Genomic DNA, 26,819 nt, shown 5'->3' on the forward strand with positions numbered 1-26,819 from the left:
ATATCTATAGCCTAAAATGAGAAATTCCTCCTATTCTTTCAAGTTTCCTTTTACTGAATACAAAAGAGAAAATAAGCTGGCACAGGGTTTTAAAGGTGCCAGTAGAAGTTTGAATTTCCCATTGATTAAGGAATGTGGGCTCAGAGGGGCACTGTGTAAGCAACTGGAGACAGACGGCTGGAAAACTGTTTGAGGGCAGAGGACACAGAAGACTTGTCACGCTTGGCAACAGCTGAGGAGATTAGGGTGGCTTGGCTTTACTAAAATAAAGTAAAAAAGGATAAAAAAAGAGAACAGTCAAGTGCCACAGCACTGAGCTGATACAAAAAGAGGCACAGGTCAGAGACCATTACAGGGTCTGAAAGGTGTGCTCACCATCCTATGGAACTACTTCAAATACAGTTTCTCAAGGAATATGAATGAAAATCATTCCCAAAAATAATAATCAAGATTTTTTATTAGAACTCTGATTTCAAAAAGATTTTTTAATTCACATATTTATTGGTTTTGAGCTTCAATGGCCCAATACCCTATCTCTCTTCTTTGGTAACATAAATGTATTAATGGACTATGGCAATATTGTTGAAAAAAATTTTACTCCTTTTTATAGTAATAAATTCAAACAAAGGCTGGAAATGCTGATGCAACAGAGAAATAGATGAGCAAGTAGTATATCGTATCCTTAAGTGGTAAATATCTTAATTTCAAAATAAACGTACCACTACTTTTTCATTTTGAACCAAAGCACTGAATTTAAACAAGCAAGAAAACAATAACCCCAAAAATGAATATAAGAAATAAGTATATATTTTGTTTCAGAGTAGAAAATTTTAGTATGAAAGTCCCAATTACTGAACATAGCAGAAATCATCTAATACAGTGCTGTGTGTCTGATGAGTGGTCGGTAATGCCTGTGCACTGAATTAAATGTGCTCATTATAACAGAATAACGTTAGCAGGTATTTAATATTTAAAACAGGTACTTCTCACACATGTATTAATGTGCAGAGATTTTAGGCATTCTAAAAACAGACCATGCAGTTCTACAAAGATATATGAAAATACATTGTGCTGTATTAGGAAAGGGTTAGTGTAATCTGTCAAACCTCAGTCAAATTGGCATGTTCATCCTGCTTTAAACAGTCCTCTGCTGATACACTGCATAGTTTCTTCTCACTCTGCAATAAAGACTTTACGGACTGGAACACATCTTCACTGAAGCTCTGAAAATAAAAGATATTCTTAATTTACTTAATTCTAAGACAAGGTAAAAATTCCTGGTGATGGATTAAGTGAAGAGTCACTAACTTTCCAATGAATATTCACTGGAAACCTTTTGATGTAACAGAACTCAACTCAGCTGAGAGGAAGAAAGAACAAAAGGCTACAGTAGAGCTCCACGTGTTCAACACACACATACCACAGCCCAGTCACTCAACCTACTGGAGACCACGAGGCCCTCAGCCAGGTTCTCTCACTCTCACCCTGCACTAAAACCTAACAGATCACATATCTGATTTCCAAGTCATTGGCAGAACAGGAGCAACAATTTATATAAGGAGATGATGTGGAAGCTAATCGTAAGGTATGCTAACAACGTGATGACTCTCAAAAGAAAGATAAATTAACTCAAAACAAGGCTTTTCACGGGTCTTAAAGCAGCTGTATGATGAAAATGAGGGAAGGCATTCCAGATTGGAAAGAGAAAGATGTCACAAGTGCAAAGAAACAGAGGGAGGAAAAAGTTACATTAAAAAATGGGTATTAAATTTGGACATAAACAGAACATTAATTTCTCTCTACATTCTGATTTGTTGATCTGCTCTTCTGTCAGAAATGTCCTTACTTCCCAATGTTCCCCTGTAGAAATCCTACCCATCCCAAGACGTGTGAAGATTTTCCCATCCCTTAGTCATAATAAATCTCTAAGTTCCTACTGTATTGTTTGCACATTAAGATCATTTAACCTATATCACAACATATTATAATAACTGCTTTCATATATATTTGTCTTTCCTACCCATTAAACCAAATTACTGAGGTCAGAGATTGTCTTTTACTCTATTTATTTCCCCAGATTTCAGTACCTCACATACAAGATGAACTCAATAAATGTTCGCTAATTTTAATAAATTAAAAATTAGTCAAAATCTCATCTAAGAGAAGGGATACAAATATGAAATCAAAGAATTAAGAAAAATGCAATGTTAAATTTGAACTTTCAATATGAACTCAAGATTCTTTAGATGTATGTACTACATTTTCCCATTGATACATCATAGAAGCAATGACCCTCAGCAGCAATGAGCATACCCGGCACACAGATTTTGATCTCTAAATACCATTCACCAATTAAAAGAACTAGATCCCCCTTGACAGAATGGCTGGTTCCAGGTCTGAGGCAGAAATGTATGAAGTGTGGCTGGGACATCTTATTGTGAAAGAATGCAAGGACATGCAGATTAACTGGGTTATTTCAAAAGAACACAGAAGCCAACTTGAAGGAATTCCCATTGGCCAAATTTGGGATAATCTGAGCATCAAAAAATAAAAATGATAATGGAGTATAACAACTGAATTAAAAAGAGAAAACTACAAGTCCATTAAAAGAGACAGATAAAAAGGGTGGGGATTGGGGGAGTGTGCTACTTTACATGAGAATGCTGGCTAACAGATATGAACAGAATGACAAAATTTTAAAATTCCGTTTGTAACTCCCTCCAGTGTAATTACTGACTTAGGAAAGGATCACCCATTACCCTAATCCACTGGGTTAAAAGCTACTGGGGAACAAGATACAGTGTTTTGCAACATCACCTTACAGATTATTTATTAATAGTGTTAATTACAAAGGGATTATGTGTCTTTAGATTGGAGATATCTGGTGGTTACAACTTATCTACCTGGTCAAGCCTGGTACTAACAATATGCACTGCCTGATCTGACAGAGTGGAATGACCATGACATCATCTTTGAGGTGTTCCTGCTGAACCGAACCACAGGGAAAAACAAATGAACTCAGAATATGGGAATGTTCTACAAGATAACTGGTACAGACTCTTCCAAAGATTTGCCATCATGAGAAAAGAATCTAGACCATTGAACTGGAGCAGACTGGGGGAGACCAAAGAAACACAATACCCAAACACAGAGTGTCAACCTCGCTTAGATCTTAGATGAGAGACAAGGAAAAAGTAACAAGGATATTTGAGACAACTGGGGAAATCTGTGCATGGATTGCATGTTAGACAGTGTTACTGAATTAATGATTTCCTGAGGGGTGGTAATAATGATGTTCTTAAGAGACGCATGCTGATATATTAAGGGAAGTAAAATAATGTCTGTAGCCTACTCTCATTTGGTTTCAAAAGGGAAGTGTGTATATATGTACACACACAGAATGGGTGTGGCAAAATGTTAACAGAGAGTGAATCTGAGTGAAGAGTATATGTGGTGTTTACTGCACTGTTTATTCCCCCAATATCTGAATATTCAGAAGTTTAAGTGATTCTGTTTTCATTAATGAGTGGAAGTTTTCAGTCTCAGATATGAACATGAACTGAAAAAAGGAAAAAATATGAAATGTGAAATCTGAACATGAGCAATCATTATAAACTCATGACAGTGAAGGAACAAAGGACAGATCTTGATTTCTAAATACTATTCAGGGGTTCTTTGGAGAAACAGTCCATTCTAGGTCCGAGGAAGGTAAAGTAGGAAGTGAAACTGGGTCAATTTTGTCCTAGAAAGCAAGGAAGCAATTAAAGAATTATGAGGCTGTGCATAACACACATATACATAAACAGTATATAATATTTACATTCATGTATTTTTATCTAAAAGGGTTTCCAAGTATTCAAGTGAATTCAAACCAAATCTTTATCATGGGCCTAATATAAATAATGGTCTGAATAAAAAAGACATTAAATTAATAGTATAAAGTTTCAGCTGCAGCCTAATTCCTTATCTCAGGACTATATTGGTAAATTCAAGTCAAATAGGTAGGTAGTACAATGTCTGAAGAACAAGATCACTAGCTCACTACTATATTTTGTATATATATATTTCTTAGTTCTAATTATTAGTTTAAAGCAATCAGTACAATTTAAATATTAAGTTAAAGCTATGGGTCCAATTGCTAATCTGAAAAAAAGTATAATATACTCTAGTTTACAGAAAGTAGAAATAGAGAAAATAGTTTTTATTGTATTTTTTTCAAATTAAAAAGGGGACCTACTAAGTTTAAAGGTACCTGAAAAACACATGGGGCATATTACTTAAAAATGTAATTACTACACTGTTCCAAAATAGGTTTACTTTCTGTTTTCCAACTCCGCCGGCACCTTTCAATTTGACAACCACTCTCTTCCAGTTAGCAGTCAAATCCAAACATTTCTCAGATCTCTGAAGAAATGAGTAAATAAATGAAAAGGCAGGCCTAGCAGCTTACAAGAACACTAACAATTAGAAGCTGGAAAGATGTGCAAAGGAGACAAGTGTTATCGTAAGAGAGAAGAAAAGAAAGAAGCTGTAACAAAAGAAGTCAAAGGCCGTCTTAACATGTAAGGACTTGTCAAGAGTGTCATATAATGCAGAAGATGAAGCTAAAAAAAGGGTTCACCAAGACTGCTGACCATCCCCCAGTATTCATCCTTCCTTTCTGCCTTTAAGTAACACCCCTCCACAGTTTTGGCAAAGACAAAAATGTCAAGAAATGAAAGGGTAACCAAATCGTCTCAAGGGAGGAAAAGAGAGAGGGCTCTTCCTCAGACTAGAAAGCAGAAACGATCAGGAATCACATTTAATTTGCTCACTACTGATTATCCAGCCAATACCTAACACAGAGCCTGGCATATAAGCAGCTCTCAAATTTATATTATATTTGCTGAGTGAATGAATGGATGGTAATATTTTGGGGTAAAGCTACAGCTGTATAAGAAAAGTCACACCTGATGCTATTTATATTGCTAAAAAGCAGAGAGAAAACTATCTGCTGAGAAGAAATAGCGAGACGTGATCTTTGGCAAATAAAAGTCATTGTCTTCAAGATTTCATATCACTATTTTCATATATGTCAATCTTTGCAGTATTTTATCGTTATTCATTTCAATAATAAGATTCATTTTAAAAACAAGAATACCTGCTGCTTAACAAGACTTCAACTTCAAAAAAACTGATCAACGTTTTTATTAAAACTATCACTAAAAGGAATCCAATATAGTGAACTTACTTTTCTGACAGATGCTCTAGTTTTCATGTGACTGTTTCTGAAAGTCTGGAAGGTCGCCATAACTATATTGCTGTTGTAGGTAATCAGTGACGAGTTAGTCCACAAAAGACCTAAAGAAAAAATATTAAAAGAAAATAACTATTTTATTGATCTTAGTGATTCAAGCAAGCATTCTGTCCTAAGATAACTTCTCTAAATTCAGTCATTCACAAAAAAAAAAACATAAGAATTCTGAGACATACAAATTTATTAAGCAACCCAACATGAATATTTGAAAAATATGAATATTGGCACCTTAACGAGATACCAAATTATTACAAACATCTTTTTAGGTTCAAAATTATTATAAACTAGTTTACCCTTATCTAGTCAATCTCACTGCCCTTTTTTATTACAAATAAGAAAATATTTGAAAGCCTCAATAAGAAATATTTCAAAAGCCTTTTAAAAATCTAGAGCAGACAATGTCACAGAAAGAATCTCAGCCTTCTTGCCTCCTAAAAGTCACTCTATCCCTACAGCAACTGTGAATGCTCTAAACATTCTTATTTCTTGGGCAGAAAGGTTTAATAATAAACAAATGAGAATATGAAATCTGTACATATCAAATAAAATCAGATAAAAACAAAGCCCTTATATAGGAATCTCAACAGCATACCAATGACGAGAGTTCAAAAACATCCAAGTTAAATGATTAATACCGTAGTATTTAAAACACATGCACAGACATGTGTTTATACACACACACATACACAGCCTCCTTGGGAGAAACTCTGAAGCTAAGTCTCAGCTTTTTATCAATGCTTTAATGAAATACCTTTTGGAGCTTAAATCAACCTGGGCATTAACCACTCAATAACCACATTTGACCACAGTAACTTGTCCCTTCATTCAAAATCTACTTGCACTAGATGCTATAGATACAGAGGAGAACAAGTCAAATAGAGCCCATTTGGATCAGAGTCTTACAAGGAAAATGTTTTATTACAGTAAAGGGTAGGAGTGAGAACTGAATACTAAATCACTAAACACTAAAAAAAATTGAATCAATAAACATTTGAGAAATGGCTTATTAGTTTCAATCAAACTGGTCTTCTCAAGAATTACCTAGTTGAGGGTTTCAAGACATTTAGTTAATATCAATTTATACTATGAAGACATTTATAGGCAAAACCAAACTTCAACCTAGTCCCCTGCAGAACTGAAAAAAAAAAAAAACTAAATTTTAGTGGAGTTCTAATTTTATATTCTTCCACAACAGAGATAAAACTGAAGGGTGTATGCAGGCAGGCACACACATGCACCTTCCTTTAGAGATTTCTATATTCTGATTTTTCACAAAGAATTCTATTTTTTAGAAAAAAAGTTCCTATTGTATTCTGAACAAAGAAAAATCCTAGTGGTCTCTTTAACAATAAAATTTGATTAATGACTGGAATTGAAGCAGAATTGTCAGAAAGGCAAGGGAGGTCCCCATAGCACAAGATAAAGAACCATACACCAGGATACAGAAAAGTAGCGTTTGTGTCCCTGTTGTACCTCTCATTAGCTTTCTTTCCTCTAGGTAAATTCCAATATCTCTGCATCTGTTTCCTCCATGTATATTACATGGGTATGTATGATGTATATTACCTCGATGTATATTACCCTACTTACTGGACAAGTTTATTGTAAGAATCAAATGGAAAACTTATAGGAGGCACTTGAGAAACCATAAAACATAGGTAAAAGAAAAATTAAAATACTTACTTATGGACCAAAATGATCAAGAGGACCAAAATTCTCAAAACAAGGTGTAAATACACAGGTTTATGTAACCAAGGCAAGAAAATAATTCTTTTCTTTGTCCCAGGCCAAGTCACTCTCCTTTTTTCTCCCCATAGAGTTCTCTTCAGCTGCCAGAAACCCTCAGGGGCAAGTGGACTTGCCTCAAACTTCACATAAAACATATAAAATATAGAGGCCAACACAAGGGTGCCAGAAAAGTGAAACACTCAAATTCATCTCCTGAGTAAACCAGCACCACCTTTCTGGAGGGCAATTTTGTAACACATGTCAAAACCCTGAAAATATTCCTATGCTATGACACAACCATTCTACTTCTGGGAATTCATCAAAGGAACTGATGCTCCTGGAGCAGCGAGGGTTCTAAGGAGAGTTTATAATGCACCAATTGCTGTGCTAAGAGATTTCCTTGCACATCTCATTTAATCCTTAGGACTGGCAGAGCAGTACTCCAGTTCTACAATGAGAAAAACAGAGGCAAGAGGAAGGGGTTAACAATTCACCAGGCCCACACAGTAAGCAGTAGAGGGCTGAGATGCAAATCCAAATCTTCAAATTCTAGCACCCAGGCTCTTACCCTCTTCTCTATAGTGTATACAGGCTTGAAAAGCTGTTCATCACACTTTGTAATAGAGAGAAGTAAGAAGCACTCTAGATGCCAGAAACAGGAGAGAGACTGAATTACCTAGAGTGCATTCCCACCATGACACGAGGGCAGCCATTACACACAACTTGGAAGGACAGAGGACCAGCACACAGAGCATCTTTACTTTCTCAGACCCCTAACCTTGCGGAGAGGGCAGAGTTGGGAAAAGAGATAAGAGACAGCAATGACCTTTGCAGCTGCTGACTAAAGTCAACACGAGCCAAGATTAAACTTGAACTCACTGGAGGCTTCACCAGGCAAGACATTACTGACCTGGGCTTCCCTGGTGGCGCAGTGGTTGAGAATCTGCCTGCTAATGCAGGGGACACGGGTTCAAACCCTGGTCTGGGAGGATCCCACATGCTGCGGAGCAACTAGGCCCGTGAGCCACAACTACTGAGCCCGCGCGTCTGGAGCCTGTGCTCTGCAACAAGAGAGGCCCGCGCACCGTGATGAAGAGTGGCCCCCGCTTGCCACAACTAGAGAAAGCCCTTGCACAGAAACGAAGACCCAACACAGCAAAAATAAATAAATTAATAAACTCCTACCCCCAACATCTTCTTTAAAAAAAAAAAACTACGGACCCATTACCTCACCTGAAGGTGGAGGTGCGACAGGCCAAGCCCCTGAGGGAAGAAACAGTCACACGGAAGTAGGGGAAGATCAGGGGGCTCTGATACAACATCCCGGATCTGACACCTCAAGCTACCCCAGTTCATTACCTGCAATATTCCTGAATAGCCGACCTGAATAGAACACCCTTTTCAAAGCTGAGCACTAAAGAATCCAGTATGGACCTATGAAGAACCATTTAAAAACAAAACAAAAAACCATATAAGAGATAAACTAAAGAAAGAAAAACACTCCAGACAAATATACTCATGTCACCCGAAACTCACATTATCTGTTTTTAGAATAGTACCTCACAATTTGTATTAATAAAAAAGAAACTAAATTTAATTCCACGTTTACACTCTGCTTCACTCACTGAAGAAAAATACACTTACTGAAAATCCTACTCCATAGCTTTGTGTTCAACTTAAAACATAAGTAAAATATTAACCTCACAAAGAAAAAAAACCTATGAGAGAATATCTACGCAACAGTCCACAAAAGTGAATCCAGCATGAGATGACATGACTCATACTTCTGATAAAGCAAAGAAACAAAAATCATCTTTGAAAAGACACACAGGCAGATGGGGGGGGAGAAAGTAACACAGTAGGGTTCCCTCACCATCTTTTATAATTAGAGAGAATGTAGTTTTAGACAGATTTCACAAAAGGAGCAAAAATACAGTATTTTCCCTTGGAACACCTTTATGTTACAATAATAAACTTTTCACTTAATGCTTTTTTGTTTTGTGTCCCATTCTTGGTGAGTAAACAAGAGTCCTAAATAGGGAATAGCTAAGGGTGTTTCCCTAGAGTCAAACAAATTAAAGTGAACCTGGATAATTTTTTAAAAAGCAGATCAGAGACAAAGTACAGATGGACAACACAGACAACTGAAAAGTAAGCTGCTGGAGCTCCGGAAAGCCACAGGATATAAAAACAATACCATAAAATAAATGAAATCCCCTGAGCAGCAGCAAAAAAGCAGAATAGGTATTACAACCAAGAAAGTTTTCAGAAATATCACAGGTTGTAAAAGAAAACAAATGAAAGATAGAGAAACAATTATAAACAGTAAACAGGTATTGGACACTTTGAATAAATTACACCTACCCCTATGATCCTGTGATTTCACTTCTTAAAATTTATCCTACGTGTGGACTTGCACAAAATTCACAAAGATATATGTGAAAGAATATTCACTAAAACAAAAAAGGATGAAAAGCTAAAAATAACCTAGAAGCCCACAAGTCAAATAAATTGTCATACTTTCGTATGACTATTACCCCGCTGTTGGAAAGAGAGCAACACATGCTGATGTGACAGCATGTCCACAATATATTAAGGGAAAAAGCACGTTACAGAACAACGTAAATAGTGCGCTCTCTGCTTGTGATTTTTTAAAAAAAATTATATACACACACAACTCTGACACTCGTGTGTGTGTTTGTACAGGCCTAGGAAATACTATGATAGACACAGACTAAACTCATGATAGTGGCCACTTGTGACAACTAGGATTTTTTTTTTTTTTTTTTTTTTTTTTTTTTGCTGTACGCGGGCCTCTCACTGCTGTGGCCTCTCCCGTTGCGGAGCACAGGCTCCGGACACACAGGCCCCGCGGCCATGGCTCGCGGGCCCAGCCGCTCCGCGGCACGTGGGATCCTCCGGGATCGGGGCACGAACCCGTGTCCCCTGCATCGGCAGGCGGACTCTCAACCACTGCGCCACCAGGGAGGCCCTAGGATTTTTTTTAATGTCATAAAATGTCAAATACCTATAAATGGAAAGCTGATAGATGATTAAATAAAATAGGGCAGGTTCCAGCATGTTCACATTATCCCACTTTGTGTAAAACCTCTATGACTACATGTGTGCATTTATATAATACATGCAATATAAAAGAGGACATACACTAGATGGGTATAAACATTGGTTTTATCTGGGTAGATGCAATTATGTGTGTTTCTAGATGTGCATAAATTCTTTTATAATATGAAAAGTATTTCCAAAGTCTTTCCTCTCCTCTCCTCTGGCCTAAGAAGTATTCAGGTCAGCATCATATATTTCTTGATCTTTTTTTTACCATGAGTTAACGGAGCCAAGGACTCTCTGAAATTCCTTCCTAGCCCTCTATCAACAATACTGTCCCATTTTGACCCTCCTCCTCCTGCACTAGTTCTCTGACTTCAGTACCTGTATGGATCAGCTTATATCTATTACCTCCCTCCAACAAGGTCTGAATTCAGGAAGTCTACATGGAACCCAGAAATTTGTATCTTTTACAAGTACCCTATGTGGTTTCTGATTGAGAAACAGCTGTCTATCTATCTCTTTAGCCATTAGTCTCCTTCCAAAATTATTTCATAACTTGTTACTCAATGACTAATAATTCTAACCTCCTCTTTGGTACTCATTTTATTTAGTTTTCCAAGGATATTTTATTTCTACCTCTGGTTTAACTATGCATATAACTCCCCAACATATATCTCCAGTTCAGTTCTTGCACCTGAGTTTCAGTTCCTTATATCCAATTTTTATTAGATACTTCCAAATAAATATCCCAGTTAATCCAGAATTAGCATGTTCAAAAACTGAATAAAACTCTCCTCTCTAAACAATCTCCTCCTGTTTTCTCTATATCAGTAACAGCCAGTAAACCAATCAAGCCAGGAGGTCTTTCCCTCAGTCACTACTGACTATCACATCTAGTCAATAACCAAACCCTAACCCATCATCCTCCTAAACTTCCCTCAGATGTACCCTCTCCTCCATCAGCTGAACCGCTACTTACTCTTCACACATCAGTCCAAGGACCTCCCTTCTTGAGAACGCTTGGCTCATCTCCTGCATCCCTCCTGCCGAAACAAGTAGCCGCCTCCTTTATGTTCCCAAAGTGGTTTGTCCTTTATTCCTTTGATGCCATTGTTTGCATGCTTCCCTCCTTTTGTGAGTTTTGAAGACAAAAGTGTTTTTTATTGCATTTGTATTCTAGCACAGTAAGCATTCAAACGTCCGCCGAATAAATAAAAAGCAATTATTTTTAAAGAGCAAAGTTGACATTTAAATGTTGGAATGGACACTTCTACATTTAATGAATTATTTGTGAAAATATAATTAAAAGATTCCAATAATTTCTACTTTTGTAATATATATAATAAATGCTCCAAATACATATTTTGGCCAAATCCCAAATGTCCAAGTGTTAAAAATATTCTGTTGAATGTAAGTACAACTAAACAGGGCAAAATATATGAAACACTGCTTTTCAAACATCAGACAAGAGACAATGCAAGACTATGATCCCTGAGAGAAGAGAAACACTTCCAGGTCACAACACAAGGAGAGGAAAGCTAAGCAGTCTGGCAGTCTCACCAAGTTGCAGAAACAGAGGTCATAGTTTGGGAAGGCCAAGGTGGTTAGAATTTGCAGGGCAGATATACTGGAGGGAGAGCTCAGAAAGAGTGAGAGCTTTAGAGATCTGCAGGTCGGCTTCCCTAGGGTCCTTGACCGAATGCTGATCTGTGCCGAGTAGCTGAGGTTGGGAAATAACTACTAGAGAGCAGTAGGCCAAACGATACCTGGAGCCAGACAGGGCTTGGGAATAGTCCGCATTCCCACCAACCAGAGTGGGAAAACTTTGTAATGTATCAGGTAATGGATGGACTCCTCAGAAGGGAACTGCTTTAGTTGAGGAACTAAGCCAGCACTATGCTGAAGGCTGTTCTGGACTCACCCTAACAAAGCTTAAAGGCAAGCCTCAAAACAACCCAATAGATTCCAAACAACCTACCTATTAGCCCCAACTAAATCCAACACTCCTAAGGATTACAACAAGACTGAGCGAGCAACAGCATAAAATTCAATGACTGGCACACAGTCAAAAATGATCAGGTATACAACAGAGGAGAAAAATATGACCCATAAGCAGGAGGAAATAAGTCACTCGGTGCAGATCCAGAAATGACAGAGATGATGGAATGAACAGAAAAGGTGTTAAAACTATACTATTGGAACAAATGTGTTCCATACACTTAAGAAGGGAGAGGAAAACATGATCATGATAAGGAAAGAAACAGAAGAGGGAAAACACTCAAACTGAACTTCTAGAGATGAAAATAAAATACATACCAGATGCAATTAATAGCAGATTAGATACTGCAAGAGAAAAGTTCAGTGAATTTAAAGACATAGCAATAGAAACTATCCAAAATGCTGCACAGAGAAACTTAAAAACAAACAAGCAAAGCAGCATCGATGACCCACTGTAAAAGGTGAATAACTGGAATCCCAAAAAGTAGGCGGGGGGGGGGGCAAGGGGGCAATATATGAAGACAAAATGGCTCAGAATTTCCCAAAGTTGATGAAAACCAAAAACTGATAGATGCAAGGAAGATTAACAAACCCTAAGAAAAATAAACATGAGGAAGACCACACCAATATACATCATAACCAAATTTCTGAAAACCAGTGATAAAGAGAAAAATCTTAAAAACAACCAGACAGAAAAGTACACATTACATACAGAAGAACAAAGACAGACAACAAATTTCTTATCAGAAACTATGCCAAATCATAAAATAAGACAATGGAGCAACATCTAAAAAGAGTGTCAACCCAGATATCCATACCCAAATACCTTTCAAAAATTAAGGCAAAATAATTTGAACTAAAAGAAGCTGTGAGAATTCATCACCAGCCAACCATCACTAGAATCACTGTTTAAAACAAAAAAGAAAAAATTCCACAGGCAAAAGAAAAACAATACCAGATGGAAATTTGGATCTAAACTAAGGGTAATATCTCAAAGGGTCAATATGAGGGTAATATAAAAAATATTTTCTCCTTTTTTAATTCCTTAAAGAATAACTTTAAACTGAAAATGACAATGCAATATGGGGTTTAGAAGTAAAGTGTATGATCAAATAACACATAGCATGTGGTGTGCTGGAATTGAAAAAATACTGTCCTTACACTATACAAGAAGTGATATTGATAAGTTACCTTGTAAACCCCAGAGCAACCATCACAAACAAACCAGAATAATACCTAATAAGCAAACAGTGGTGTGAAGGGGATGCTATCCCTTTCTTGCAGATAAGGAAGCTGAGGCTCATCTTCATAGGATGGCTATGAGAATGCAATTAAATAATACATTTAAAAACAATACCTCATATAGAAGGAACTGAAATGTTAGCTTCTTCCTTGGGTACAGACCTGCTGTTTAACTTATAAAATCTAAAAATACCACAGCTATCAGTTACTACTTTGTTTTGTCTTTCAAAACAATAGTCAATCATGTAAAAAAGATGTGACTGTAACCTAATTATCTATTAAGGTATTTGCTTCTCTACAGTTTCCTGTATACCAACAATAAACACAACTTTAAAAAAAAACCTAAAATATTGACGCTGTGCTTTCAATGTGAATATGCTTCCTAGAAGGTAGAGTAATAATGTTCTTAACCTTATATGCATAACTCCCACCTACAAGATTATTTTTAACAAAAAATATGTTCAGAATTTTAACTCAGGAACACAGTTTTCCTTATCAGTAACATCTGTGATGCCACGACTCTAAGATTGCTGAAAAAGCATTTAAGCAGCTCTTGCAAATAGTAATAAGGCTCTATCCTAAGCTGCCAGCAGCAGGAATAAGTGAACGGATCTGCTTTGTAGATGGTCCAGTGCTCGGCACATAGGAGACATTCTAAAAGCCTGTGCAGAACTTATTAACCGACAGAATAAACGAGGCATAAAAACAGGAAGAGTGTGGAAGATAATTACTAGGTTTCACGCTTGGGGAGCTATAAGAAATAACTGGAAGACAGCATTATTTTATGTCAAGGTACTATCCAAAGGGCACCTAAAAAATACATTCAGTTGGCATGGTGAGAGCTAGAGATGTTACTCTAGGAATCATCCACTTATCCAGAGCTTGAAAGCTGATCCCAGAGACAGTGTAAAAACAGAGGATCAAGAGAGAATCTAAGAGGACAACCATGATAAAGGATTCCCGGCAGGTAAACAAAGAACCACAAATAAGTGGCAGTCAAAGCAGGTGAGGCAGAGATTTAGGAGAATTTAGGTGTCACTGAAGTCAAGAAACAGTTTTAAGTATGGAGTGGTCAGCAGTAGATTTGTAAACGCCTGAGGGCAGGAATGATATCCTTCCTTCTCCAAACGCTGCAGGAGTCCATGCCACAGTGCCAGCCACACAGCTTGCCCTCAGCCACAGTCACACCACATCCTTACAAACTGTGCCAGGCAGGCACTGCTTAATTGCTGTTAAACAGAATTCATGTTTTTCACAACAGAAGTTGCTGTTATTGCACCCATTTTACACATAAGAAAACTGAGGCACAAAACATTTAACTAATTTGCCCTCACACACCTAGGAGAATCTGTCCTGAAGGAGATCATTGCTGAGAGCAAGTTCAGCGCAGTACTAGGGAAAAACTCAAAACTGCAGGATGTTAAAAGTACACCAGAAGTACCCACCTTTCCCCCCCTTGTTCACACCCCCTGCACTAGAGAACTTGCAGTACCCAGCCTGAAAAAGTACAAACTGTGAGACACACCTACATCTCCTCCCCCACCTGTTTCCCATTTCCATCTTCCCCCACCCTCAGCCAACTGGACTACAAGTAGGTACCTGACCAACTGAAGTATCTCTCCAGAAATTCAGAATTAAGATATGGAGATATTTGTTGAGAACCATGCTACAAAATCAAAATATCTTGTGTTGTCACCACAGCAAACCAAAGTTTCATGCAAACCAAAGGTATGGGGAAGCAGAAACCAAGAGCTTCAAAGAGAGTCAATCTGAAAGAAACTGGAAGACATTACAGAGTCACAGAGACACAAGACCATGTCATGTGTTTCCAGAGAAAAACTGGCAGAGTAACTGCCTGAAGATGTTCTGGTTTCCAGGACGCTGAGCTGGGCTTCAGAGGCAGTCCTGCAACTGTAGGACAAACGCCCTTTTTAAGTAAGTTAATTCAAATGGTTTCTGCTCCTTGCAGCCAAATAATCTCAAGACATCAGAAGAGGTCAAAGAAAAAACAGTCACTATGTGCTTCACAGTAACTTTGAGGTTTTTAACTCTCCTATCAGGGATGAAGAAAAAGAGTTCCACTAACATCAATGAACAGATTTGCTGGACTCCCAAACACAAACTCGTTTACACGGTACCTCATTTTCATTCACGTAACATCCAATCCATTCCAAGCCTCTATGGCCATTTATCTTATTTTTTTCCCCATGAAACATTCTCAGATTAATCCAAAAATGTTAACTTTTCTTCTGTCCAGTCTCTAACCTATACATTTCAAATGCCTTTATGCTAGTATTTTATAATAAAATAAACTTGTATATATAAAGATGAGTGGCAGATCTGTTTGGTTTGTTCTTAAATTGATAAAGTATTTTTGTTTCCTTTCCTTGCTTTACCAGTTTATACACCCTTAACTCAAACCCAGGCCAGCTTAGATCTTTTCCTGACCTGTCCCACCCCTCATTTCCTCCGAATGGCTGATTTTACTACTAAAATTCAGGCCACCTGACAGAAAAAGGATAATTCAGCTTACCTAAATATTTATCCTTCCCAAAGTGACTTCAATTACTTTTCAAAGGCACTAGGAAACAAGTATCTACATCCTAAGCTTGAAACCCTTGCCAAACGGTGATAAAGACCAGCAAAAAATTCCGGTTTTCTATCCCTGAGAATCAGTTTGCCAAGATGAAATGGCAGAGAACTTCTTAACTCTATACAGGTTTCTTTCGCCCATTCTCAAAAAGACACTGCCGAAGTTTTTCACATTTTCTCCAAGTATAGACAGCTCCACTGACTATTTATAACCAGAAATTTCCCTAAGAATAACCTAAAATGTATCATCTGATTTGGTTTGATTTACTTTCCCAGACAGTTAAGTTCCTGGAATTTTTTTTAATTAAAAAAAGAAAGACAATTTAAACATACTATTCTTTTACCAGCCTCAAAAGACAAAGGAAGACTTCTTCAGCTTCAAGACTTATCCCAGGAGTTCAGAAGCCAGAGAATTTCTCACTGTGGTTCAGGGACTTCGGGAAGTCCCATATCCTCAACAGCTGGGAAATATCATTAGCCTGGAGGTAAACCACTAGGCCCTTATTAGTAGTGCAGCTACCAGTTCAGCCTGGGAATCCATTTGTTCTGACTGCCTTACATTCTCTGATCACTTATAAACTGTTAGTCACAGCTACAACTAACAGTGAAATTCACTGTCAACCTTTGGGTCAGTTCTGCCAGAAGGACCATAAAAAAGAATGCATAACCAGCGTACTAACGGAAAAACGTGACTGTGTATATAAAAGGATTCATTAAATGCCACTATTTTAACTAACACTGATTGTGCTAGGAACTGTGATGCCATTTATCCTAAAATCATAAATAATAATAACACATTAAAATCTTCTTTGCATTGCTGAGTACCCTAAATTTTCTGAGTACTCTATATTTTCTAATTCCACACATATCACAATCAGTATCAATCAATATAACATCCTTAACGAGGTGGAAATAAGGTAGGGAAAGCTTATGAGTTTTGCAAGGGGCTGAATAGCTACAAAGCTGAAAACAGATCCAGAATTTTTAACTACAATCTGCACTAAAGCCATAAGGTATGTACCTCAGCAGTATTTCTCACCCTGAAATTTCCTTAGCATCTTAAGCTAAACCACCTCCAGTTTAATAAGGTCTCAGAGGAGGGAAAGCAGAACTGTTACCACGTCATACCACTGTGGTTTAGGTTCTACTGCCATTGTCATTTCACCAACGTTTTTAATACTTTGGTCACATACATTTTTTTTTAATAAAGCAGTTTAAGTGCCTGGAATAAAAGAGTAAGTACACCCAATCCATTCGGAATACTGATGGCCAGCATTTGAGCCATTTAACAGCGTTGAAGAAAATGTGACAGCAAATCCAAATCTCAACACTCCGAGGAGCTGCTGGACGCTCTCCGTTTCTGTCACAAGATTTGGTTTGTGCCTGGTTCCAGGGCTCAAGGGTTCTGACAGTGAAGGATGCTGTTCGAGGACAAAGTGCAATGTCCTCCTCCTCCATATGCTCCTGTGCGCGCACCACGAACACAAACTAAGCATACGCAGCAGCACGCACGGAGGGGACCCGGCTCTGAAGACCACCCTGGGGATGGAAACTAAGCTTGTCATCCAAGGGGGATGCTGCTCCGCCGCCACAATCGGACCCCTGGAAGACCCGTCTCCAGCCCGAGGACACCCCTCCCCCACAGCCCGGCGCCTCGAGCTTCCTACCTCCGCCCCGCTACTCCCGCCCTCCTCCCACCGCCGTACGAAGGCGCAGCTCGGGGCAGCTCCGAAGTCCGGGCAGGGACTGCGGGTAGACGGAGGGGCTGCGGCGCCCGAGCCAGGCCGCTATATCCACCGCGGCCCTACACCCCGCCGCCACCCCAGCCAACGGCGCTGCTCACGCCGCGGGCGGATCCGCGCCCGGCTCACCTGGGGGCCGCAGCCTCCGCAGCTCACAGGCATGTCACCGGCCCGCAACGACCAGCCGCACGAGCTGCAGAGCAGGCGGGCGCCACCTCCCGCAGCGGCCCCCAGCCCTCCCCCCTCCCCGCCCCGCGGCCCGCCCCCGGCCTGCCCACCCCCGGCTTCCGCCGCAGCAACTCCAGCCCGCAACACCTCCTAGTCCTCACGCCTCCCACTCACTCACGCGAGAGGGTGGCACGCCTCTCGCGAGAAGAACCCCGCGACAAAGCCCGCGCAAAAGTGGGTGGGCTTTTTTAAAAAAGGAAAAAAGGAACAGGAAAAACCTCCCCACGTGCTTCAGGGCAGCTAGCAGGACCGCCCCGCGCATCATGTGACCACGCCCAGCTGCCCCTCCATTGGCCAGACTCCGCTGGGCCAGGGGAGCTTTAAACTCGAGGCTGACCTTCGAACCTGCTGCAGAAGTCTTGCGTGCTTCCTGGTCCGTTACCTTGGAAACTGTTTAACCCTTTCCTCTGGCAAAATATCCAAGTTTTGGCTTTCTTTCTGCAGTTTTGGTTTAAGGCCCTGCCACCTTTCCTTCGTCCCCTTGGTTTTACCGCCTGGGGTCAGCTGGGCTCCTTCTTCGCCCCAGGCTAGCTTTGCTTTCTTCTGATTCCCGGGGCCCTTCTCATAGCGGCAGCCCCACCAGATCGGACGGCCCAAGAAAGGCTCATCCTTTGGGATAGCTCCGCCCCTTCTCCCCAGCATCTCTAGGGAGGACCACTCACTGCGCAGCAGGCCAACTGCCCTATCCTAACCTCAACAATTAGCATCAAGGGATCTCTGGGCCCTAGTGCTCACCCTTCCGTCGTTACGCGATATCGGAATCGGGAAGTAAAAGCATTGGTCACGGAGAAACCGAGGTCTAGATGAAAAGCTAATATGTAGAAACAAGGTAGAATCAGAAGGGCGAATCCGGTGATGTTGCAGTCTCCTCGAAGACATCTATTCCTCAAGGGTGGAAATACCTGATAGATGAGAAAGACGTTTTTAAGTGTATCCTCATTATGAGTTTTGCCCTGGTTGGGAGAGAGGGGCAGGGAAGAAAGGGTATATTCGTATGTTCATGTCTTCATTTAACAAATTTTTGTTGAGCTCCTACATATGTTAGGCACTCCTCCAGGCTCTTGATTGAGCTGCCTCGAAGACAGATAAATCTAGGTTCTAGGGAGCTTATGGGCGGGGGGGGGGGGCGGGGGAGAAAAATGTCTGTTAGTGTTAAGCTCTGTGCAGAGGAAATACAGTGAATGATGTGATGGTGATTGTGATGGGGTGACCCTTTTGAGGAGGAGACATTTAAGAAGTGGTTGGCTTAACAGGCATGCAAATATCAGAGGGAATAGCATTCCAGGCAAAGGATACAGCTAATTCAAAGGCCCTAAATAGGGTTTGAGGGGGAAGGTATGAGAAAGTAAGAGGAAATAAGCTTGGAAATGCACTTGGAGAAGTAAACAAGCATTGGTTACATCCTGTAGGGCTTTGTAAGCCAATAAAGGAATTAGGGAGTTTATTCTGAGTGCAGTGGAAAGCACTGGAGAGTTTTAAATAGGGGAGAGACACCTAAGGTTTAATTTTTTTTAAGCTCTTCGCTGTGGAGAATGGATCTTAAGGAGACCACAGAGGAAGCAGGGAGATTAGGAGATTTATAATCTATGTAAGAGAGACTCCTGAAAATTTTTAATTTCCAATGACCTTGACGTTCCTATTCTAAAATCCATTAGGTCAGAGTCTTGGTTCTGTTTGCCGCCTTTTGTTCAGAACATCTAGATATCCTTCAGTTACTGCTGTTTAATTACAATTGGAGAAATAAATGGGAAATTTTGTGACTTGGGAAAATGAATGGCCCCAAAGGAAAGTCACCTTTGATTTGTTTTCCTCCATTTACAACACACAGATAACCACCGCTTCTGTCCAAAAGTCAGTTCTAAGAAAAACCAACATAAAATGATGTTCAATGCAGATATTTATTCCTAAGTATAAGATTTGAAAAGATAGAGGTTGAAGGCTAGAAAATGAAGATGTTTCACTAACAGAAGCAGAAATCAGGAGACCTGAGTTCCAACTGGAAGAACTCCTTAACGGGTGACTCAACCAAATCAAAGTACCTTATCATCCTTGAGTCTCAGCTTCCTCATACATAAAACAAGGCAATGAACTAACCTACACGCAAAGTGGTTAAGCCTGAATTACACTTTGGCATGCACACATCAGCAAGACGGAAGCTGAAAAGGGAAATGAAATGAATTTTTATAAAAACCTAACAGAGTCGTCATCACATGCCAAATGAAATTGGAAGTGCGCACATGCACGCACGCACACACACACACACACCAGCTGAGGAACTATGAAACTGATTAATACAGATACCAGGAATGTTTCCCTAAGAAACCTTGGCCTTCTCAGAGTGTGAAAACGGAAGCATCGCCACCTGCTCAACCTCATACTCCCTTTCTCTGTAGCTATTTTGAACCTACGTAGTATTTAGTAAATAATGATTCACCTTTTCCTAATCAAGATTTAAGAACTAGAAAAGAAATGTTTAAAAGATCTGGAGCAATATTTTAAACTTAACACCTTGGTTTTAATGAAAATAAGATTTCAAGAAACATTGTAGTGTTACTTTTTGAAAGGAAAAGTGCTGAATGAGAAATGGCATTATTTTAACACATTAAGATCATTCTTTTAAACTGCTGAAGGAACTGAGTACTCCTTTGAGTGCTGTTTGCAGTCCTTATAATGATTAAGTGCTGCTTGTTACTGCTAATTTAGATGAACAATGGGCTCAACTCTACCATTCTAACCTAAATTAATACAGCCATAAATCCTCCCAAGTCACACTAGCAAGACAGTCACTGTGGTGTCTCTTGCCAGCTACCATTATTTTGAATCCAACGAATATAAAGTGAGAAGAAATTAGGGTTGAAATCCATTTATACAGGTGTCCCTAGTTCCTGGATTGTTTTTATTTTCTTTTTTAACAGCTTTATTGAGCTATAATCCACATTCAATACAATTCACCCGGTTAAAATGTACAGTTCAGTGGTTTTTGGTATAGTCCCAGAGTTGTGTAATCATCACCAAAATCTTATTTTAGAACAGTTTTTTCCCCCATAAAAGAAACCCCATACCCATTGGCAGTCAATCCTCCACCTTGTCCCCAGCCCGAAGCAATGACTAATCTATTTATGCGTTTATAAATTTGCCTATTCTGGAAATTTCATATTAACAAAATTATCCAATATGTGGCCTTCTGTGTCTCACTTCATTCACATAATGTTTTCAAAGGTCAACCATGTTGTAGCATTTATCAGTACTTCATTTCTTTTTATTGCCCAATCGTGATTCCATTGTATAGATATAGCACATTTTATTTATCAACTTATCAGTTAATAGGCATTGGATTGTTTCCACTTTTTGCCTATCTGAATTATGCTGCTTTGAATATTTGTGTACAAGTGTTGTGTGGATGTTGCTTATTCTTTTTTAATACTTTAAAAAATAAAATATATCCAGTTCACAAAGTCCATATTTTTTTTTTTTTTCCTAGAACAGCTGCTTCTCTCCTAGCTTTGCCTTTTTTGCCTGCTGTTTGAAATATGTGCACTCTATCCCCAGAGGGTTGGCATTTCTACTCGGGTAATTCACATCTGACCATGTCACTCCCCTGTTTAAAACCATTCAGTGGCTTATTATGGTTCTGCCCATGATCTTCCTAACTTTCTCCTCTGCTCTGATATCATTCTCCTTCTTAGACTAGTCTTCCTTTCGGTTGCTTGAAATAGGGCCAGACCCTCCCTGCTTCAGGGCCTTCCCACAGGCTGTTCCTTCAGTATTAATGTTCTTCCTCTCTCCATCCCCCTTAGCCTCTGAATGCCCGTGAATCCTTCAGCATCCTGCTGTACTCTCATTTCCTCAAGAACTCTTGTCCTAACTCCCCAGACTAAGTAAGATCCTCCTTATCTAGAACTCTCTACTTTTTCTTCAAAGCATTCATCAACTTAAAATGATTTCTATTGGAGTAATTATTTGGTTAATGTCTGTCTCTATCCTCTGCTAGATAGTAGGGTCCCTGAGCCAGAACCGCATCTGTTTTTAGTTATACATGCCTGGTACATAGCGGGTGTTAGTAGTTATTCAATAACTATTCAAAGGAAGGGAGGGAGAGAGGGATGAAGAAAGAGAGAGAAAGAGAGAGAGAGAAAAAGGAGGGGGAGAGGGGGGAGGAGGGAGGGGAGAAGTAAGAGGAGAGAAGGAAGGAACAGGGAGGAGGAAGAGGAAAGGGAGAAAGGAAGGAAGGAAGAAAGGAAGGAAGAAAGGAAGGAAAGGAGTTCTATTTTACCTTTTTTGCTAGAATTGAACTAAATTTTAGGCTCACGATGGAGGCGCTTGGGCCCATGGTGCCACCTCAGCAAACCAAGCTTAGAGAACTTTCATGTCCCTGTACATTGTCCACTAGACCAGAAACAGTATATCCAGTCAGCCAATCCCCAAATGCCAAGCCAACTCTGGACTTATTTCCTTTTTCCTTCTCTCCCCAAGCAAGATCAACTCTGTGGCCCCCCAATCAGATATTTTCTATTTTTCTTTTCCGTGTTCTTTATTCTTTATCCTATAAAAGCTTCCTGGCTTCCACTCCATTTTGCAGTTCTCCGAATGGAGACCGTCTGCTTCATGAAGAGGTAGCTTATTTGTATCACCTAAATTGTTTTCTTTAATCTTTTTTTTTTAACACCAGGTATCTTCAGTAAAGTCTTGATAAATGTTGTAAGCCCAATCTGTGCTGTGGCAAAGGGAATGAGTAGAAAGTCTGTCCCATGCTTGAGATGGTGTAGCAGGGGACACGCAGGTCCCCTGCCCACGCTCCCTGCAGAAGGGGGTGTAGAGAGGGGAAGGCCAGTGGTGTACAGTGTAGCTGGGGCAGCAGAGTGACAAGTCAGAGAACACAGGCTGTGTCTAAGTGCACCTAACATTATGCCTAGGAAAGCCCCACATGTCCCCAGGACACATTCTAGTGGGCTCATTTCTAGCAATCAAGTTAGTAGCTGGTGGGGTCTCCTCCAAAATAATTTTGCTATTTAATGGAAATGTTACTTTCATTTGTTTACATGGCCTGATGGAGCCAAGACGTTTGGTTTATCGGCGCATGAAAGAATTATGGCCCAGCACGGATGAATGGTTTGTTCTTGATCACTGGGGGCACTAAATGTCACAGTTCTGACTAAAATTAGCTGGTTCAATCTGCTTCTACCTTTCCGCAGAACTAGGCGTGCTGCACAAAGCTAGCTACTCAGTGTAATCCTCCTAACGACCTGTTGACTACAAAGGATACAGGAAAAGATAATAGAGCAGACTACCTTTTCTGGTGGTTGCTTTACAAACATTATTTAGTAACAGTAAACCAATGTAAAACATTTGGAAAGTGGGAAAATATGAGAATTATAATTTCATCAGCCATTTAAAAACAAAAATGCTTTTTCAATTTAAAAGATGAAGTTTCTCATTCATGATTGTTTTACTAGCATGTATATTACACCACAGTCTGTTGTATCGTTTATAACTTATACTTACTTTACTCTTTTGTAGTGAGTCTCTTGAAGGACAAAACTCATCTTAACCATTCTTATAACATGATACCTAGTAATATTTTTATTGAAGTAGAGTTGATTTACAATGCTGTGCCAATCTCTGCTGTACAGCAAAGTGACTCAGTTATACACATATAGACATTCTTTTTTAAATATTCTTTTCCATTATGGTTTATCCCAGTAATGTTTTCATATATATATATATATAGTGAATAATACAGGTGATAATTCAGCAATGTCACTCCAAATTAGACATCTTGAATTAGCAAAATAAATTTGAGTACTATTATATATCCTACTCATATATAATAATTCTTCTGATTTAAAACATCATAGGCATAGCTAAATTACTAGCTTAACTTCCAATATGTAAAATACAGATATACCATCTTTTAAGAAAACATAATGTGTAATTGTTTGAAATTCAAAAACAAATAATCATGTCTAAATGTAATTACTTCATAAGACAGTTTTTAAAATATCAGAGCCCTGCTGATTTTAAATAGTTGGTATAGAGTTAATTATAAAATAGAAGAGCAAAGGTTCATAAAACACTTATGTTACAGACCTTTCTAATTCAGAGAAGCACAAATGTAATCAAGAATTTTTAAAGCATTTAGTATAATTACATGGAAAAATAATTTACAAAAACATTTATGTACAACTTTTCAAAAATGTCATTTGCAAAAGGTGAAATAGACTTCCTCTTCATATGGGCCAACAGCGTATACGTTTACTACATAAGAACAGATATTAGATGACTTACGCTGGATTAGGTATCTAAAGGGCAAGGGAAGTCCTTTGAATATTGTCATAACCTTATGACAAGAGAAAACAGATCCTAGAACAAGTTGTTCCTGGGACTATCATTCCTTGTTGCTTGGCTGCTTTGCTTTTCAAATGAAACATTAACTTAACGTGAGATAAGAGCATCCGTAATCATTAGTTAACTCACAAGAAATTCAACAGAAATATCCTTATGTGATTAAATCTTTAAAAACAGGTAATACTCATACATGCGAAATATGAATACTGCATGCCTACTTCTGGCCCCAGAAGCATTTAACACTGTAGTAAAAATCTAGGCTGAAAAATCACAGAACTTTTAAGATACCCTGAATGTTTCCTAGGCTTTAAGAAATCCCTGTTCTTTGTGGGATTTTAAGCCATTAAATTGCGCTAGAGATGTCTAGTCTAGCCCCATACTAGTTTATTTTTTGTTTTTTTGTTTTTTTGTTTGTTTGCGGTACGCAGGCCTCTCACTGTTGTGGCCTCTCCCGTTGCAGAGCACAGGCTCCGGACGCGCAGGCTCAGCGACCATGGCTCACGGGCCCAGCTGCTCCGCAGCATGTGGGATCTTCCCGGACCGGCGCACGAACCCGTGTCCCCTGCATCGGCAGGCGGACTCTCAACCACTGCGCCACCAGAGAAGCACCCACCCCCCGCCATACTAGTTTTGATCCCTATTTGTTTTGGATCCCCTGGGGTTGTCCTAGAACGGATTTGCTCTTCTTCCCCGCAAGGAAACCTGTGAAATCAGCCAACCTTCCAGAGGAAAACGAGGAGTCCTCATAGTCAGTTCTCATGAACTTCAAAGCAACCCACCATCTCTGCTTTACTGGCCTACATCACTTCACGGTTAGCACTATCCTCTTCCTCTGAAAGATGTGGCTACCGAAATATAAAAATGCAAACCTAGGCTACATGAATGCTAGTATGATGCTCAGAACAAAAGAGGTAGTGGCCCTACTGTACTCTAAGCTAGTCAGTCCACACCTGCATTAACCAGTGAGATATGACCAGAGGTGAGGGGGTAAGAAAATATGTCATAGGTAAAATTTCACCTGTGTATTTCACTTGGAGAAGGGAAGATTCACAGGGATATAATAAACTGAAGTCGAAATACTGTCATACAAGAAATAGCTTAGACTTCTGTTCCTCCAGAGGGAAGGGAGTAGATCTGAGTTCAAATATAAAGCGGAAAATAATTAGCAGTGTCTTAAAACGCAGTGGGTTATCTTTATAAATAGTGGATGTCAAATTTCTTGAGATATGTGCAATTTTAAATTTTTTTTTTTTTTTCTTTTTGCGGTATGTGGGCCTCTCACTGTTGTGGCCTCTCCCGTTGCGGAGCACAGGCTCCGGATGCGCAGGCCCAGCGGCCATGGCTCACGGGCCCAGCCGCTCCGCGGCATATGGGATCCTCCCAGACCGGGGCACGAACCCGTATGCCCTGCATCGGCAGGCGGACTCTTAACCACTTGCGCCACCAGGGAGGCCCCAATTTTTAATTTTTATATCTTGTTTTTTTGGATTCTTTTTTTCTCTTTTGGACTAAGTACTCACACTGAGCTTCACTTCATCATGCTCATGCAATTTATTTTTAAGATACGCTTTTTAGAGCCCAAATTGGTAAGGGCCTAATCTCTGACTTTATTTTGCTCTTATTTCTAAATTGATTTAAAAGTTCTACCTTTTTTTTTTGTTTAGTGCGGTACGCGGGCCTCTCACTGTTGTGGCCTCTCCTGTTGCGGAGCACAGGCTCTGGACGCGCAGGCTCAGCGGCCATAGCTCACAGGCCCAGCCGCCATAGCTCACAGGCCCAGCCGCTCCGTGGCATGTGGGATCTTCCCGGACCGGGGCACGAACCCGTGTCCCCTGCATTGGTAGGCGGACTCTCAAATACTGCGCCACCAGGGAAGCCCTAAAAGTTCTTCCTTTTTAAAGCCTGTCCTATCTCACATTTGATTGTACAGGTTGCTATCCTTATCAGTTGCTGTAATAAGATTCTTACAAAGATCTTGTTATCTTGAAACATCATGCCTAAAGGCAGGGCATAATGGGTGTAACAAGATTCCTACAGAGCTCCTGTTTTACACTTTAACCACCTGTAATTCTTGCTCTCTTTTTCAGATGGTCAGTAGCTATTCTGAAATTCCTGTATAAACTCTTGATGAAAATAAGATGTGCAATAAATAAAATATGATAGAATACCACACCACCTTTTGTGTATGGCTTGAGGAAATGTTATTCTTTTATGGGAAAGAGAAGTCAACATTTTACAAGGTACTACTTGGGCTTTAGTGTCAAACCCTATGCCCTGCCAACTTCAATATTAGTCTGAATTTTTTATAACTGTTCTTAATTATCATGAACATTTCTTGCTCACTTTACTCTTTATGTGATTCTAAGAATTCAGCTAAGTTTCAAGAGGAGCAAATGTCCTCAGCTGATGTCTGCTGAAATGTACATTATCCTATTCGATTCTGGATCATTATTACATCTCCACACCAGCATCCTCTGAAGTGCCTGCATTTCTACCTGGTCTCTACCGAAAAAGTCAATGCAGCTTTCTGCTACAGCATCCCTTCATTAAAACACGACTGGACAATGCCATTTTGCAAACAG

General features: G+C 39.6%; 1 protein-coding gene across 5 annotated transcripts in view; it reads right to left on the reverse strand.

Moving 5' to 3' along the window:
- The window catches only part of AKAP11 (A-kinase anchoring protein 11), a 47,248-nt gene extending 28,821 nt beyond the window's left edge, over positions 1–18,427 (reverse strand). For 2 of the 5 annotated variants that reach the window (XM_060079810.1, XM_060079806.1), the window contains exons 1-3: positions 17,794–17,892; positions 5,231–5,340; positions 1,107–1,223 (exon numbers count right to left, since the gene is read on the reverse strand). In XM_060079810.1, coding sequence (XP_059935793.1) covers positions 1,107–1,223; positions 5,231–5,290 — 177 coding nt within the window. In that variant the 5' untranslated portion in view covers positions 5,291–5,340; positions 17,794–17,892. Of the gene's footprint in view, positions 1–1,106; positions 1,224–5,230; positions 5,341–11,069; positions 11,220–17,793; positions 17,893–18,229 lie in introns of those variants that run through there. The other 3 variants (XM_060079807.1, XM_060079809.1, XM_060079808.1) reach the window with 3 other exon arrangements.
- Between the last annotated feature and the right edge of the window lie 8,392 nt (positions 18,428–26,819).

This window comes from Mesoplodon densirostris, chromosome 17 (genome assembly GCF_025265405.1).
Source record: "Mesoplodon densirostris isolate mMesDen1 chromosome 17, mMesDen1 primary haplotype, whole genome shotgun sequence".
Taxonomy (NCBI): Eukaryota; Metazoa; Chordata; class Mammalia; order Artiodactyla; family Ziphiidae; genus Mesoplodon; species Mesoplodon densirostris.